The sequence below is a fragment of the Alosa sapidissima genome, chromosome 1 (assembly GCF_018492685.1).
Source record: "Alosa sapidissima isolate fAloSap1 chromosome 1, fAloSap1.pri, whole genome shotgun sequence".
NCBI classification, from domain to species: Eukaryota; Metazoa; Chordata; class Actinopteri; order Clupeiformes; family Clupeidae; genus Alosa; species Alosa sapidissima.
In genome coordinates, this window is record NC_055957.1 from 47,749,042 (window position 1) to 47,764,757 (window position 15,716).

A 15,716-nucleotide genomic window follows, 5' to 3' on the forward strand; every position below is an offset into this window, starting at 1 on the left:
TTGAGCATGCTGATGGGCGAACAGTCCAGGTTGGGCGGCGCGAACTGGTGGTGCAGGTGGAGCAGCGACGGCGGGAAGTCCCGGTTGGGGAAGCCTGGCGGCACGCCGCCCTGCCGGTGGTACATGGAGGCGAAGGTGTAGGAGCCGTTGTTGAAGGGCAGATGCACGTCCTTCTCCACGGACACGGGCACGCCGAACGGGCGCGGCTGCTGGCAGGGGATGGAGGCGTCGCGGCTGGCCTCGGCCGTGGACGCCAGCACCATGAGCGCCGGCGACGCCAGTGGGTTGGGCAGGTAGGAGGAGCTCTCCATCTTGAAGGCCGCGCGGTGGAGGTCCATGATGGAGTCCGGGAGGGGATGCGGGGGAGGGGGCGAGCTGACGAGGGAGGAGGGGAGGAAGGTGGACAGTGTGGGGTTTATGGTGGCGGTGTTAGGTAGGGGACTCGGCACTGGAGAGAGTCAGACACTGGGGTCGAGGGGGGGGGGAGGGGGGTGGGTCTCTGCGCGGAGGAATTCGGGTCGTGGGTCAGTCTCACTGAGGGGTCATCCTGAAGTTCCTCTTCCTGTGAAAAAAGGAAGAGTAGCTGTCAGCACCTACACACACACGCACATAGACGTCTACATACACATCCCCAAAACCACAACAAAAGTCTGCTAACCCCTGTGTGTTAAGAGAGAGAGACAAACTCTGTGTGAGTGTGTGTGTGTACGTGTGCATGAGAATGTGTGTGCATAACATTATATCTCCCTCTCCTTCTTCCCAAGAAGTTGAAACTTTTTCCCCTCCTGCAGATCTCTGGTTTTGATCGCATATAAGCTTCTTATTTCTGCATCTCTGTGTCGCTGGAGCGGAACGGCGTCTGTGGCAGATAAAGGCAGCCCTGGCGATCAGATAAGAGCCCAGCTCCGGCTCCGACTCCCCGTGCTCCCCTGAGCCGCTTCGGCCCGCACGCTACTCGCTCACCCTCCTCACCCTCCTCACCCCCCCACCCCCCCGGTGGGATTCGCACGCTGATATCATATCGGGCCGCCATCTGCACAGGAAATTTGACTGAATGAATAAATTAGCCGCACTTCACCTCTTGACCCCCAGCGGGTGCAACAGAGACATGAGGTCCTCTGGAGGATTTAGATGGGCCGATTGGGGGAAAGTGTGACTTGATTTAATGATGGATGGTAGTGGTGACAGTTTCAAGGTGTGTGTATGTGTGTGTGTGTGTGTGTGTGTGTGTGTGCGTATATGAATGAGTGTGTGCGGGTGTTTGTTTGTGTGTGTGTGTGTGTGTGTGTGTGTGTGTGTGCATTTGTTATAAATTGTCAAGACTTAATAATCATGGCTTGAATTACTGTACATTATTAATTTCTGATCTTACTTAATAAGGATTTGAAATGTTACACACTTAGCAAAATTAAATATTCTCCCTTATAAATCACAAAAGACTACAAATATTACACTCATAAATCCTAAGAGCACTGTATCAATAACACATAAATATTAACATTAAAGAGAATTCCTCTAGAGTAAGCAATGCCTTAAAAACAATTTGCCACTATGTTACATATATTCAAATGCTCACTCTTTCAACCAGCCTCTCTCTCTCTCTCTCTCTCTCTCTCACACACACACACACACACACAAACAAACACACACACAAACAAACACACACCCATAATGTTTCAAAGTCCATGCAGACTAGCATTAAGGCAAGTTCAAGGGCATTAAAATATAGACATGTTATCATTATCACAGCATGTACATCAAAGCCTGTAATATAACCTCTGTATTCACACAGCAGACGCAGACCCCACAGCGGACATGATCTGAAATGAGCTTTCCATTATCTCACACATGACCGAGACGTGTTTGGCCTCTCCTGCCCAGTGGAAACGTGTACGACTACACCACTCACGGCTGGCCAGATGCCCACAAATCACATTGTGCTCCGTCTTGCACACTATTTAGCAGGTAAAATAGCACCATGAAAATGCACGGGGACATAAAAAAATGAATTTAAAAAAATCACCCTTGTCCCTTCCCTCATCACCCCTCCACCCCGTCTCTCAGTTCTCTGTATCAGATCTCTCCCCTCGGATAACCTCTAAAAAATGAGTCCGTCTAGGTGTTGATAGCAAGGTAATACAGTGATAAGTACCTGGATATTTCAATTTTATTATCATTACCATCAGCGTGGCGAGGCAGTGTGAAACTGACAATCCAATAAAAGGACACAGGATATCCCCGGATGGCCGAAGAGAAAACGCAAGCAGTCTGAGTGTGATACACATGTGCTAATCGTTCCTCTGGCTCTCCCGCACTCTCTCCTCTTCTCTCTGCTCCTCTCCTTTCCTCTCCTCTCTTTTCTCCTCACTTCCCCCCTCTCCTTTCCTGTCCTCTCCTCTCCTTTCTCCTCTCCTCTCCTATCTGCTGTTTAGCTGGTCTGCTTGCCACCCCAGAGGCACAGAAGCACAGAACAGACTGAGCGGCCTGAGTGTGCTGTTCTGCTGCTGCCTGACACAAGGGCAGGGCAAGTCAGCCTGACACTCACACACACAAACCCAGAACAGCACAGAGAGAAGAAGAAAGAGGAGAGGGTGAGGAAAATATAAAGACTAAAAAGTAGAAGAAGAAGAAGAAGAAGAAGAAGGAATAGAAGTGATGATAATCATGCTGATGACAATGATGATGATGATGATGATGATGATGATGGCATTGAGGAGAAGTAGAGACTGAAGTGAAATGAGAAATGAAATGGAATAGAAATGGAAACAGATCAAGGGAGAACACTAAATTGCAGCATGACAAGAATTTACGACAGCTACATCCAAAGAAAACACTCCATTCCCAGTGGCTGCATTTGAACTAGCCGCCATACCTTCAGCAATAACGCCAAATTATGAGTGTAGAAATGAGTCTCCACTTTAATACATCTAACATTTGAATGCGCATAAAATGATAAACCTTCTGCTTTATACATGCTGAACAACGGTGCCACCATTTTAGAATATGGCAGTCAGGGATGCTGTTTGCATGGTAGGGAACAGCTGATTACTCTAACCAAACTTATCATTGGCAATGGAGCAGAGAAGTTACCGTAGCTCACATTTTATTTGTCTTTAAAATGACTTTCTTGAGATTTCATTTGTCCTATCACAGTGTCAGCCATACTGACATGCAATATATTTCCACTCCAAAAGTTCCTGATGTTAAAACAATGACATGCTATGAAACAGTGCAGATAAAAAGTTGTCAAAGATAGATTCCCTTGGTGTGGCTGAAGAGAAGAAAACAAATAAAATAAGATTTAATACTGAAAAAAATGCTTGTCAAAATCTGACTGCAAGGCAATTGTAAGTCTCGAATGAATAAAAGTTTCCGTGGAAAATTACATTCAAACCACGGCATCTGTGCTTTCCCCTGTCAGTTAGTATATTTAGAGATTGTTGACAACCGTGAAAGTGCCACTCTTACATTTTATTACAGGACAGGGCAGACACTGTCATTTAATACCCCGAGAAACCCACACACACACACGCACACACACACACACACACACACACACACAAAGACACAGAGGGAAAGAAAGAGAGGAGGGGGCGTCTGAGCAACAGTCATGCAGTATTGTATTACACTGCAACATTAAATAAACAAAGACATGAAAATCAAATAATTCAGGAAGTAATTTGTATTCATGTTCAGAGTTCATTTACATCTACCAAACTACAAAGACACAACCTGTCCTGCACATCTTTTGAAATAATTACTACACTACCAGACAAAACACAAGGCTAAATTTACACTGGCAAGGAACCCTATATATTTTTTTTTCGTAACATGGCATTTCACGCATGCAAACCACAGTCTTCCCTTGCATTCAAACCCATTTCCCCCTCTCAGTCAAGTCCAGTGGTGCCATCCAATATTTGCCAATATGGCACTAGGAGGGTAAACTATCTCATCCGCATCCTGTGGTCTGCTCCTCTAAGAGCACACTCTGTATTCCGCGCTGCACTGTCTGTTTTGGGGGGACCGAAGGCTGCTGGACAGTCAATACTATTGAAAATACAGTCCGTCACCGCCGCCAGCTCTGGCGACTCGGGACAGCCGGGCTCATATTTCCTGCTGAATTAGAATCACAACCTACATGATATGAAAACTACAGAGGTGCAATTCAATAACACGCCACAGCTGCTCACCAGGAGGAAAAAAAAGATGGAAAGAAGGCACGTATGGCGAGGTGAAAGAGAGATTTAATACAGGAGCAAGCACTAGATGGGGGATAATGACACTTGGATATACAGCAAGCTAAATCAATAATGACTGTACAAGCTGTGCCACACAACAGTAGTTCACTAACAACAAATAAATTCTCCCCAGTATATGACACACAATAAAATCTGCCGATGACTATCAGCCATCAATCTGCAAAATATCTGCGTGCGGCTTCCAGGGATGCCATGCGTCAAACCAGTAACTACCATATCTTCAATTTATTTATTTATTTATTTTGTCTAACACACATTTTACACAATTTCTCCTCTGAGAGAAAGCCTTATTTCAACGATTCAGTGACGGGTAAATGTGATTCACTGAGAACAAAAATAATTTCCCCAAAGTTTCCCGTGGCCCGGCCTTTTCATTTCAGGGACTGTTGGGCTGTTTGTCTCATCCCGCCCACCTGAGCCAACTCATTCCTCCCTAAGTCCAGATTATTTGCAAGGTGTCTGGCTCCTGGGCTCCAAACACGCACCAGACTACAAAGGAGCGCCCACCACACCGATCCTCACCTCCGCTGTCCAGCACACTGAGACTGGGGACATAAAGAGAGAGAGAGAGAGAGAGAGAGAGAGAGAGAGAGAGGGAGAGGGAGAGAGACAGAGAGACAGAGAGGGAGAGAGAGAGAGAGAGACAGAGAGGGAGAGAGAAGGGGGGAGAGAGAGGTTTTTCCCCCTTTGCTTTCCAGTATAGGCCAGCCGTCACTACTGGACAGCAGCTTGTCCATAATAGATAACAAAGCCCATGCAGGGAAAATGCAGTCAGCCTCCAAGCCCCCCACCCCACCCACCCGATGACAACTTGTTGGCCAGCCTCCCTTATAAAACACCCCTGACTAATTCAGCTGCTCCGTCAACACCACGCACCACCACCGAGGGCCCGAGGCCATCACACATGTGCAAGGCTTGCTTTCCCCTCTGTGTACGAGTGCGCATGTGTGTATATGTGTGATTATGTGTGATTATGTGTGTGTGTGTGTGTGTGTGCCAAGAATGCACGTTTAGTGTTACACAAATGATCATTCGCATAATGTGTAATGTGTGATGTGCATCTGTGTACGCAGGTGTATATATATATATATGAATGCCCCCAGGCATACGTGTGCACAGATGAATGTCTAAAGGATGGTGTAATTAAATAAATGGCATTTGCAAATGTCTGCATTCCGGAGACAAACTGCTTCCCACTCCAGGGTTGGAGTTGTGTGGGAGGGCAATAAGAAGCACTAAGACAAGCTGATAGATATCTGTCTTCAATCGATCTCAAGTAAATGCACTGCTAATGCCTTCGGGGAGGCATCTGAAAATTAACTTAACTTATTTTCTAGTGCTGAAACTCAGATCCTAATAATTGACAAATGGGGAAATGGGAGAGAGGAAAAAATATCTGATAGCTGTTATTTCAAAAACTCATATCATCAGTGGGAGCCCACTACGGCTGTTCCGACAATGTGCCTGTTGTCTTAGTTTTCACCAAATTCATCACACCCTATGCAGAAAAAAAGCTCCTGTGTTAAGTTGTCAGAAAGCTCTGGGTACAACTGTACAATTTCATACTTTTTCTCAAATGGAGAATAATTAAAATACATTCATCTAAAATATTTTCAAACATCTGTGTTGTGTATGTGTGTAACAGTTTACACACTTGAGGAGAAGCAAGAAAAAAGTAGGATATTGTTGGTGATGTGTTTTATTTCTATCTAAACTGTGTGATGCTGATAAAACACCTGCTCTTAAAAGTCCGTCTACATTTTTATACATTAATGCTAAGCCCACCAGCGAAAAGTATTGGAATATTTTCATTTTTAAAATATAGTTTAAAAACGTTTTTTTTAAAAACACTTTGTTGCCATAGTAGATCCAATCAAATAAACAAAATCATTATTATATATAGATATGGGGACATGTCTTCACATGGACATTGCGTGTTTCATTATTACAATTCTATATTTTTGTGTCATACAGTTATATTAAATGGGCATGTATATAACAATTAAAGGTTTGAATTACACTTTACACAAAAAAAAATACACTTTAGGAGTACCTGCACACAGCAATTCCCTAATACGCATGCATAGGCCCACACTACTGTTTTAATTAGCATCAGTAACCGTTACACCATGGAAAAAAAAGCAACAAATAAAGCTAAACAACTATGTAAAGGCGTCGCTGCCAAAACCTACAAGTAGCCTTCCCCACCATAAAATGTCAAATGTTCCGCTTTGGAATTGATTAAAAAGGCACATGCAAAGGCGTGTCTGAGCGCACCAAAATATAAAGGAAAGAGGATGCGGAAGTTATCCTCGACCACCCCTGTTTGTCAATTTTATTATTTCCTCCTGAACCTCTTGCCATTGAAAATAACTAATTTAACAAATGTGTAACAACAAAAACGTGTATAATTTATGCTACTGTGCTGCATGTGGATCTTGAAATTTGTTGTGTGCCACATGTTCAAACACCGTTTTTAATTTAGCCTACTGTCATGGTGTTCATTTCAATTACCATGCAGTACCACCGTCTGCATGACAAATTAGTTTTCAGTGAAGTGTTTATTAGCACATCAAAATATAAACATGAGTGGGGGCGGGGTTGTGCGTTCTTAGATGGGTTAATTCTACTTTTAATATACGACAAAAAACAGCTTACATCGATAAGAGTTAATAGACCAGGGGTTATCAAGTCGGCGCAATGATGAAATCTGAGGTTAATTTACTTTCGATGTTGGAAGCGTCGGTCTGACTTTGAAAAATATACTCTAAACAGCCAGCACCGGCGGTGCCAATCGCTTTGAACACTGTCACAAATTATCCAAAAGTGAAGCGCACTACTTGCGGTTGCTCTTTTCTGTTTCCTCGAAACGTTCCATGCATACCAGACAAGACTGCTAAAGAGATGCCCTCCTAATTGTTGGCGAGAAAGAAAGTGTTTCATTCCGCTTGCTCGCTCTCCGTTTTTTAATTCCGCGCAGCGCACAAATCCAGATTAAAATAACTCTGGCTATTGACCCGGCCACTGGAATCGACATTAATTTTAGTTCACTTCTCACTTTGCAAGGGAATCAATGTGAAGCAATAACAGCTGACATCGCCGCTGAAAAGGATAAAAAAGAAGCGCCGGCGCTAGAAATCGAAACGCTGACAAATAAATCATCTGTTACTTTTCTATCTTGCAGCAACCTCGACTTTCTGTTCACATGCGTCTCTCCTGCGGTGCTTAGGGAACAAAACCATAGGGAATTCCTTTTTAAGGAAATGTGTAGAAGAGAAAAACAAATTCCAATTCGAAGCTCCTAACAAATGATGCGTGTAGCCTTTAAACAAATCTAAATGATCAATTTAAAATAAATGTTAAATTCTATCACTGCATTGTTGAGATCATGTTTAAATGCTGTGAGTGTTCCATGGACCGGAAGCGCAAATCTGTTTTAAAAAATAACATTTGTATATAATACATGTGTTCCTCACATGGCATCCTAACTTATGTTCACACAATCCGTCGAACAGACAGGCTATTGCTTGCCTGAACACCCTACGTGTGGTTTATTAAAGATCTTCCACACTGATTAACACAATTAGTAGCCCACAATTTAACACAATCACATACTATAATCACAAGCTTGATTGTGATGACTAATGATTTATGTCTTGAAAAATGTGAAAGGTCATCTAACCTTGTGAAGCAGCCAGATTTGCTCTCACAGTTGGTGAAGCCCCTTCTTTCCACCGACAGATAATGCATATTGCATGGGTAAACTACAAAACATAACAAAGTTTGGTGTCATCACAGGCAAGTGTGTTCCTTGCAAGAACTGTTCTTAATTTCCTAGTTCTTTTTTTCCAACTGCATCGGCAGAATTGGTGAATAAGTTGTCTGGTAAGGTTCACTTGAAATGTAATTGTAAGTAAATGATACTGCTTTATTTTGGGATATTTCTATATCTCAAAATATAAAACAGCCCTCTCACTGTCTATTTTAAATTGCTCAATTTAGAACATATAGCCAGCTCATAACTTCGACCATTTCAATGAAGCAGTTAAACGTTTCACACAAATATAGATGCCTATCCTAAAGCGGAAAGTCCTCTGCATGCGACAGAACGCAATGGTTTAAAGCTTTTGGTAACGTTAAAATAAAACTTGTTCAATGTTTATCAATAAAAAAAACTACTTTCACAACTAGGCCTATGCTTTAATTTACTCCCTCAATATCTAAAAATTATGCACACGGTGGGTGGCAACAAATGTTTTTATTATTATCAACCATAATTTTATTAAAACTCAATTCTATAAAACTGCAATAAAATCAAACCAAGTCATTATGCTCTTCAATAAATAGGCCACAATATGTTTCAGCTGAGGAAACACTACTTTATTTCAACTATAATGAGTTCAGTCTTAAAACTAGGGTCTGCTTGTATAAACCCATATAATGATATAGTGTCAAACTCGAGATAAGCTTGAGAGGAGACGCACAGCCCAGCTACTCCTTGTGTTCATTATTGTGAATTAGGCTTGACGTACTCTGTATGCAGCGACTCATTTTACAGCTTATCAGTTTGGCGGAAACATTCGAGCTTGTAGCCCAGTCTGTCGTTCTAGGCAGGATGTAAATTGTAGTGGTCCATAGTAAACAGGTGTTTCCCTTGGTACTGCTGACGACTTGGCTAAGCTTTCGGTTTAGGTCCTGTGAGGGTCCCACTCACCACACGGAAGTGGGAAGTCTTGGAACCATCAAAACACAACTTTAGTGAGTATATGACACTACAGTTCTAGATTTCTATGGAATTGTAATCTCTCTCTCTCTCTCTCTTTTTACACACACACACACACTTGCTACTCTTACAAGCCTACAGTCACTTGTGGCCTCCGAACAATCCGCATTATTGGCCTTGTATGAGTGTTAATTTATGCTCTGATTAGTGTGCCAGCGTTAAATTGAATTATTCACTCCAAAGAAGAATTATAGCTACTCGCGCCCAAATGCTTGGAGAGATGTTGAAAGGGCAAAGCAAAACAACCCGTGTTCATGTTCTCATCAAGAAGTCCGGTGGCCTGTTAAAACAGTAAGTTTAAAACTGTAAGAGTGAGTGTGGCCTACTCCATATGAGCAACCACAGGTATTTGCATTTTTATGACCACATCAAATACGCCTATAGGTTTAATCCAGTTAAACTAAATCCGTTCGCTGGACAGTTAATGAGATGAGCCACGTCCCACTGGTCTTAGTAAATGTCAAATCTGAAGTGGCACCGAGGAGGGTTAGTTGATTTGTTTAAGTAGGCCCGTGACAAACATTAGCAGTGAAAGTGAGCAGCGATACCATGAGATCTCAGTTACAATTCCGCATGGCCAAAATGTTAAGGTGTTGACACCATGTCAGGTGTAAATTGGTCCGTTCCTCCGGTGATATTAGGCTACCACATTTTCCTTCGAGTTCAAGCTTAAGAATAGAAATGTGTTCCAAAACAAAGGCAACGTCAAAGAGAAAAAAGCAAGTTGCAGGTCTTCTCATTAGTATGTTAATCATGTGATAAGTTTAAACAAATGTCCTGTGTGTTCTGCTCGCGTAACTGGCACCTAACTCTGTCCATGAAGCAAACTCCAACTACCCGAACGCTCCCGCTTTTACACCCAAAAAGACAAACCAAAAGTAAAGAGGGAAAACGTTGACGACACATTCATCATAAAATGTCAGAAATGACACACTGGTGACATGCACATAGAGGTGATTAACATACAAAGACGGGCTGGTTTTAAATGTAATAACAAATGTTTGACAATGTCCTGAAGCAAAGGTCTCTGCCTACCACACTTCGGGCAATGACTTAGCGTATAAGACATTGAGATAAGGCAGGATTTTCCGTCTGATGTAAAAGAAAGTTAAACAAGAGCAAGGTCCCATCGAGTCAACTGGTGATCATAAACAAGCTCTGTCAAGACATTCGGTGCACTTACGTTGTTTAAAACAATCCCTTTGAAGATTCAAGATGTCCTTTTATCCTCACGACCGAAACTTTTCAGGGCAGACGAGCGAACGCACAGGAGATAACGGAGAAGCATGGAGTAGAAAGAAGTCGTAGCACGCTGTTGGATTCAGAGAAGGTAGCTGCTGTCCCAACTCGAAGGTTCACAATGGTATCAGTTGCAGAAGGAATCTGCGTGGACTCGCAAAAAAAATGCGAAAGGCAGAGTGATTCTGAGGTGGATGGTTCACATTCACAAACAGTGTTTTAGGTGCAGTGCTGCCGCTCAGCGCCAGGTTCGCTCAATGACTGACATTCTCTCCCATTCCTCTCTCCTCCTCCCTGTCCCCCAACCCCCCTTTCCGCGCTCCCTTGAGGGATTTCAGCGCTGTTTTGTGAGCACTGAATGAATTATCTTCGGACTACTCTACTGTGGAGGAGACCATGGGAAATGAAGTCCACAGTCAAACAAAAGACGTAAACGCTGAATGTTGTTTTTCCTTTCCAGTCTAGGACAGGTAAGAGGACAACTGTCTTGGACATTATCGGGAAAGTTCACCAGTCAAACGTAGCCAATTCTTGCTCTAAAACAATAAGTAGGCCCCCTGGGAAAATCAATTTAATATTTTTTTAAATACACAGAAATCCAACATTATAACAGTTTCGGAATGGCTGCTTGCGCTTGTTTATGGAATATAAGTTGATAAGATACAACAAAAATGTCTCAGGGTATAAAACAGCTAAATTGTCATTGGTCTTTACCTTTGCATTTTTGAGTTGCTAAATTGTGGGTACAACTTGCAACCAAAGAACATTTAAAACGATTTGTGAAAACAGTTTAGTATTTAAGAAACACTAGGTGCTGCTTGGTAGAGGCTGGAGATTCGAGTGGTAACGTAGCCTATAACAGAACCCTTAATTCAGATATTACATCCACCTGCTGGATAGAAGATGAATTGCATTGCTCATTGAGCTGAGAGGAGACAGACTCTGAGGAGGCACTCGCGCAGACCTTATCATTAGGATACATAAATGCTATCAAATGTGCACTTTGGATTACCCTGATGACCACGTTACGCCATGTTTTTGCCATGTTCAGTGTGTGTCGTGAATGATATTCAGACACGTAGGCCTACTCCCCCCATGCGTGTGTATTATTTACGCCGTGGTCCTGCTCCCTGTCTATAATGGGACTGATGGAGCGGAGATGGGGGGTGGGAGTTCAGTGGCCATACATATGGACCTCAGTGCGTTACATTAGCACTCTCTTGTGTTGCTAATGACATCCGTTTGAGAGTCGGGGCAACAGAGGAGGAAAAAGCCCATCCATGTCCGAGGTCCTTCCCTATTCAAAATCAAATTTCCTCGCTCAGTCCCTTAACATGTTTCTAAATGGACTGATGTGGACTGCTAAAGCGCTGCTTTGATGATACTTCTCTTTACAGGCCTGGTGCACAATGCCGTTTGAACCCCTTTTTGCAAACCCCTAATGCGATTTAATTTTTTTTACATTCTCTTTGCACTGTATCATATGACAAAACCTATGTCTGTGGACTGGAAGCATAAAATCAGGTTGAAATACTGTAACAGGCCTCTGTATAATATTAAATTGGGATGAAAAATAATGAATGAACCTTGCAGTTGCTGGCCTTCACTTACTAGACAGGGGTTCGTCAAAGCAAAATTCCTGTCGTTTTCAGTAAAATAATACCTCCCCACATAGGTCTATTAAAGAAACATGCTGTATGTTTTCATGATTTTTTGTTTAAATATCCTTTGAAAAGAGATACACATATTTAAAAGTGATTTGCCTGAAATCCTAATTTTTCTAAATCACATTTTTGATTTTGACATGTCCTATACAGTCTATAAATCGAGAGACCCACTGGATGGGACACTTGGACTGATTTAATAACACAGACATCATTTCTAGACATCTCACTGGTCTTAATTATCATCTTTACAAAACTGGGCTGCAGTCAAACATTGTAACAGAAGACTTTGAGAGCAATGCCTTACACAAAGGCCTTGTATGGGGAAAATTATGTGTGTCCATAGCTCCTCATTATCCTCTGTCAGGGGTGTATTTGAGATGGCTATTCATCGCTGTCACTTAGCCTAAGACATGGCAATGTTAAGAGCGGCTAAATGAAATGGTGCCTGTTCAGCTCTGCCCCTTGAAATGAAACATTAGTGACAGACCACACCAGTACATCTGATTTTATTTTCTCAAACACACACACACACACACACACACACCCACACACACACACACACACACACACACACACAGAGAGAGAGAGAGAGAGAGAGAGAGAGAGATTAATACAGCATATAAATCAACAAAACCATCCAGCCATAACATTTTAACAATACAAACACCAGGGAACAATCAATCAAAAGTAAATTCATCATCAACATCATCATCATCCCAAGCAAAACACAGATGATGGTATAATGAGTTTGTGAACTTTTGTCATCACACACTGCAAATACACACACACACACACACACACACACACACACACACACACACACACACACACACACATATGAGAGAACAATAAAAAGTCATAAGCCAGAGACACAGAGAGAGTAAGGAGATTGGCGTGGGCGAGGGGCCGGGGTGATGGCAGCACTGTCAGACAGTGCAGCGGGGCGGAGAAAGAGAGAGAGAGAGAGAGAGAGAGAGGAGGATTTAATGAGTGTCTCAGTGGCTGGAGTCTCGCTACCCTGCTGACTCTCTCATTTGCTCTACTGTTCCCCCAGCTCACCCCCATCCCTACCACCCTCCCTCAGCCACCTGCCTGCCGTAACAGTCCACTTTGGAGGCACATGGAGTGGTGGCATGAAAGGGGTCTGGGCCCAGCATGGGAGCCCATGGCGGCAGCCCCACCGTATCGCCTTCCTCCACTGAAACAACATGAAGGGCTCCCCTTCTTATCTTAATCTGGATTGTACAGACACCCATCGCTCACAGCCAGTCACTCAGGGTATGCCTCATCCTCACTGCTGGGGGGAGAGAGGGCCCTGGAACACACAGAGACAAGAGACAGAGAGACAGACAGAAAGAGAGAGAGAGAGAGAGAGAGATGAGGGGGGAAAGAGAGGGGGAAAGAGGGAGAGATGGAGAGAATGAGAGGAGCGCCACACACACTAAGGCACAGTGAGACAGTGCAGCCTGATCAAAGGCTCCAGAGAGAGGAGGGGAAGCGTCTCTCTAAAAATGGCTCCCCGGCTGACTCTTCCGAGTTCTGTCAAACACCACACACACACACACACACACACACACACACACACACACACACACACACACACACACACACAGACACACACACACTTTTATATTTAACTAAAGGCTGTGCCTGCCGTGTGTCATCCAGTGGCAGGAGAACGTGACGCTGTGTTGCGGCTGCTTTGCAGAGCTGCCTTTGTTTCCTCGGCGCGGCACGGCGCCTCCTCTCTGTTTGCCGGCGGGTTTGGATGGGAAGGGTAAGGAGAGAGCCGTGACGGCCGAGCCCGACAGCAGTCGAGTCAGTCTTAAAGAGAGCTGGCCTCAGAATACACCGTGAAAATGTCTCCTACATAAAATCAATGATTTGTTTAATTTAGACAGGGCTCGTAAATGTGTTAATTTCAAAGACGGCCCACAAATCTAGAGGGCCTTGTTATCCCATTTGCCGGACCATTAGTTGGCAAATGATAGAGGGAGTATTGTTAAGATAGTGGATATTAGCTCTGCTCTCGGTGTGGCACACTGACGTCAGCCGCTCCCACCGGCTGTCAAGCAAACATTATCAGTCATTTCCTCACAGGCAGCTTCGCAATAAATCACACAGATATGATGTCAATAGGGTATCTATACTACTTAATGCAATTTATCATGCTTGTTTGTCATTTTTCCCACTATAATCCATGAAATGTCTACTCAAGGCTCCACTCTTCCTCTTTCTTATTTCAGGCAGTTCACAGATATGGATATGCATGGATGTTACAGATAACATTATATGATACAAAATTGTAATAATATTTGTTTTCAACACACTCATTTTATCACATTATATTTATATACAAATCTATAGCACAAATCTATATACAAATCTCCAGTATACAAACATGTATTAGTACTTTATCCTTATTTAAAAAATGGATGAATGTCGTGGTTGTGTCCGTATTTTGGTTGTGATTAATTCTCTGATTCCCTCCTCCAGCTCCTGTGTGGCTGCGGATGCGCTCCCTCGTCCCCGCCTCAGCCCTGGTGCCAGGCATCAACACTCATCCATCTGTGCGCTAGTCAGCAATCAGGGGACATGCAGGCAAATGCCACCCATGACCTGGAGCACAAGGCAACTGACAAACAAGCAGAGACAAATCAGAGGGTAATTTAGCAGCGCAGCGCTAAAATCTCATTATTTGGCCATTCAGATTTAGCAGCTTGCCCAGACAGGGCCATAAATTCATCTGGCCATAAATTATTAAAGGAACAGCCTGTGGTGTAAATCAAAATCAACACTGTTTGTGCAAGGAATTAAGTTCACTTCTGCTCCTCCACCCACAGTCACACGGAATGTTCTTATTTCAGCCAAGGCAGAGAGAAAGAGAGAGAGAAAGGGAGAGCAAGCATGTCACATGAGTCCTTGTATATGTGTATCAACAATGAACTTAACCGGATCTTTAAGCAGAGGTGACTTTAGGTAAAAAAAGATGATTTTTTTTCTCTGCCCTGCTAAAAAAAGAAACAGTGTAAAAAGACACGGGTGGCTCCTCCTCCTCCATGGCCTGTGGGCAAGCCTCCCGCACTGAAATGTGTTTAGAGCAAAACATCCAAGCGATGGCTTTATCTGACGAGACACCCTCATTCTGGAACGTCACTTTGTATTTGGATTATCAGCTGCCATTTTAAGAGGGTTCTTTTTGTGTGTGTGCAGGGATGCAAGTGCACTTGTAAGTCCCCCTGCCCGTTCTTTGACACTTCTGCAGGAGACACTGTGAGCACTCTGAGAAGGACACTGACATCAGAACTTGCTGTTCCCGGGCAGCCTCAGTGTTTGTTTTTTTAGGGTTTTAGGCACGTCCCTATCTGAGCATGGTCTCAAGCACGCCATGACGGTGTGATTTCAAGAGGAGCTGCGAGCCATCAGAGTTCCACAGCTCCAAGGCCGGCGTTAAGGCATCAGAGTTCCACAGCTCCAAGGCCGGCGTTAAGCCATCTTGTCTGGGAAACAGACAGAGAGCTGCAAATGGTCTCCTGGCTGGTGGCACATTTCTGATATTCCTGATCATTCCCTGCCTGACACAACCCCAGTTAGGTCATGCAGTTTGTGTGTGTGTGTGTGTGTGTGTGTGTGTGTGTGTGTGTGTGTGTGTGTGTGTGTGTGTGTGTGTGTGTGTGTGTGCTTGCACGTGTGTTTGTTTGTTTGTGTGTATGCACTCAGCATGCTCTCTCCTTCTTCCCTCCTTCAACCACATTTTAACTAGTG

General features: G+C 43.6%; 1 protein-coding gene across 7 annotated transcripts in view; it reads right to left on the minus strand.

Annotated features, from left to right (window-relative positions):
• The window catches only part of rnf220a (ring finger protein 220a), a 138,140-nt gene extending 127,622 nt beyond the window's left edge, over positions 1-10,518 (minus strand). For 2 of the 7 annotated variants that reach the window (XM_042104311.1, XM_042104284.1), the window contains exons 1-2: positions 10,229-10,518; positions 1-562 (exon numbers count right to left, since the gene is read on the minus strand). The exon at positions 1-562 is cut by the window's left edge and continues 329 nt beyond it. In XM_042104311.1, coding sequence (XP_041960245.1) covers positions 1-338 — 338 coding nt within the window. In that variant the 5' untranslated portion in view covers positions 339-562; positions 10,229-10,518. The remainder of the gene's footprint in view (positions 563-10,228) is intronic. The other 5 variants (XM_042104329.1, XM_042104273.1, XM_042104319.1 and 2 more) reach the window with 3 other exon arrangements.
• Positions 10,519-15,716: the final 5,198 nt, after the last annotated feature.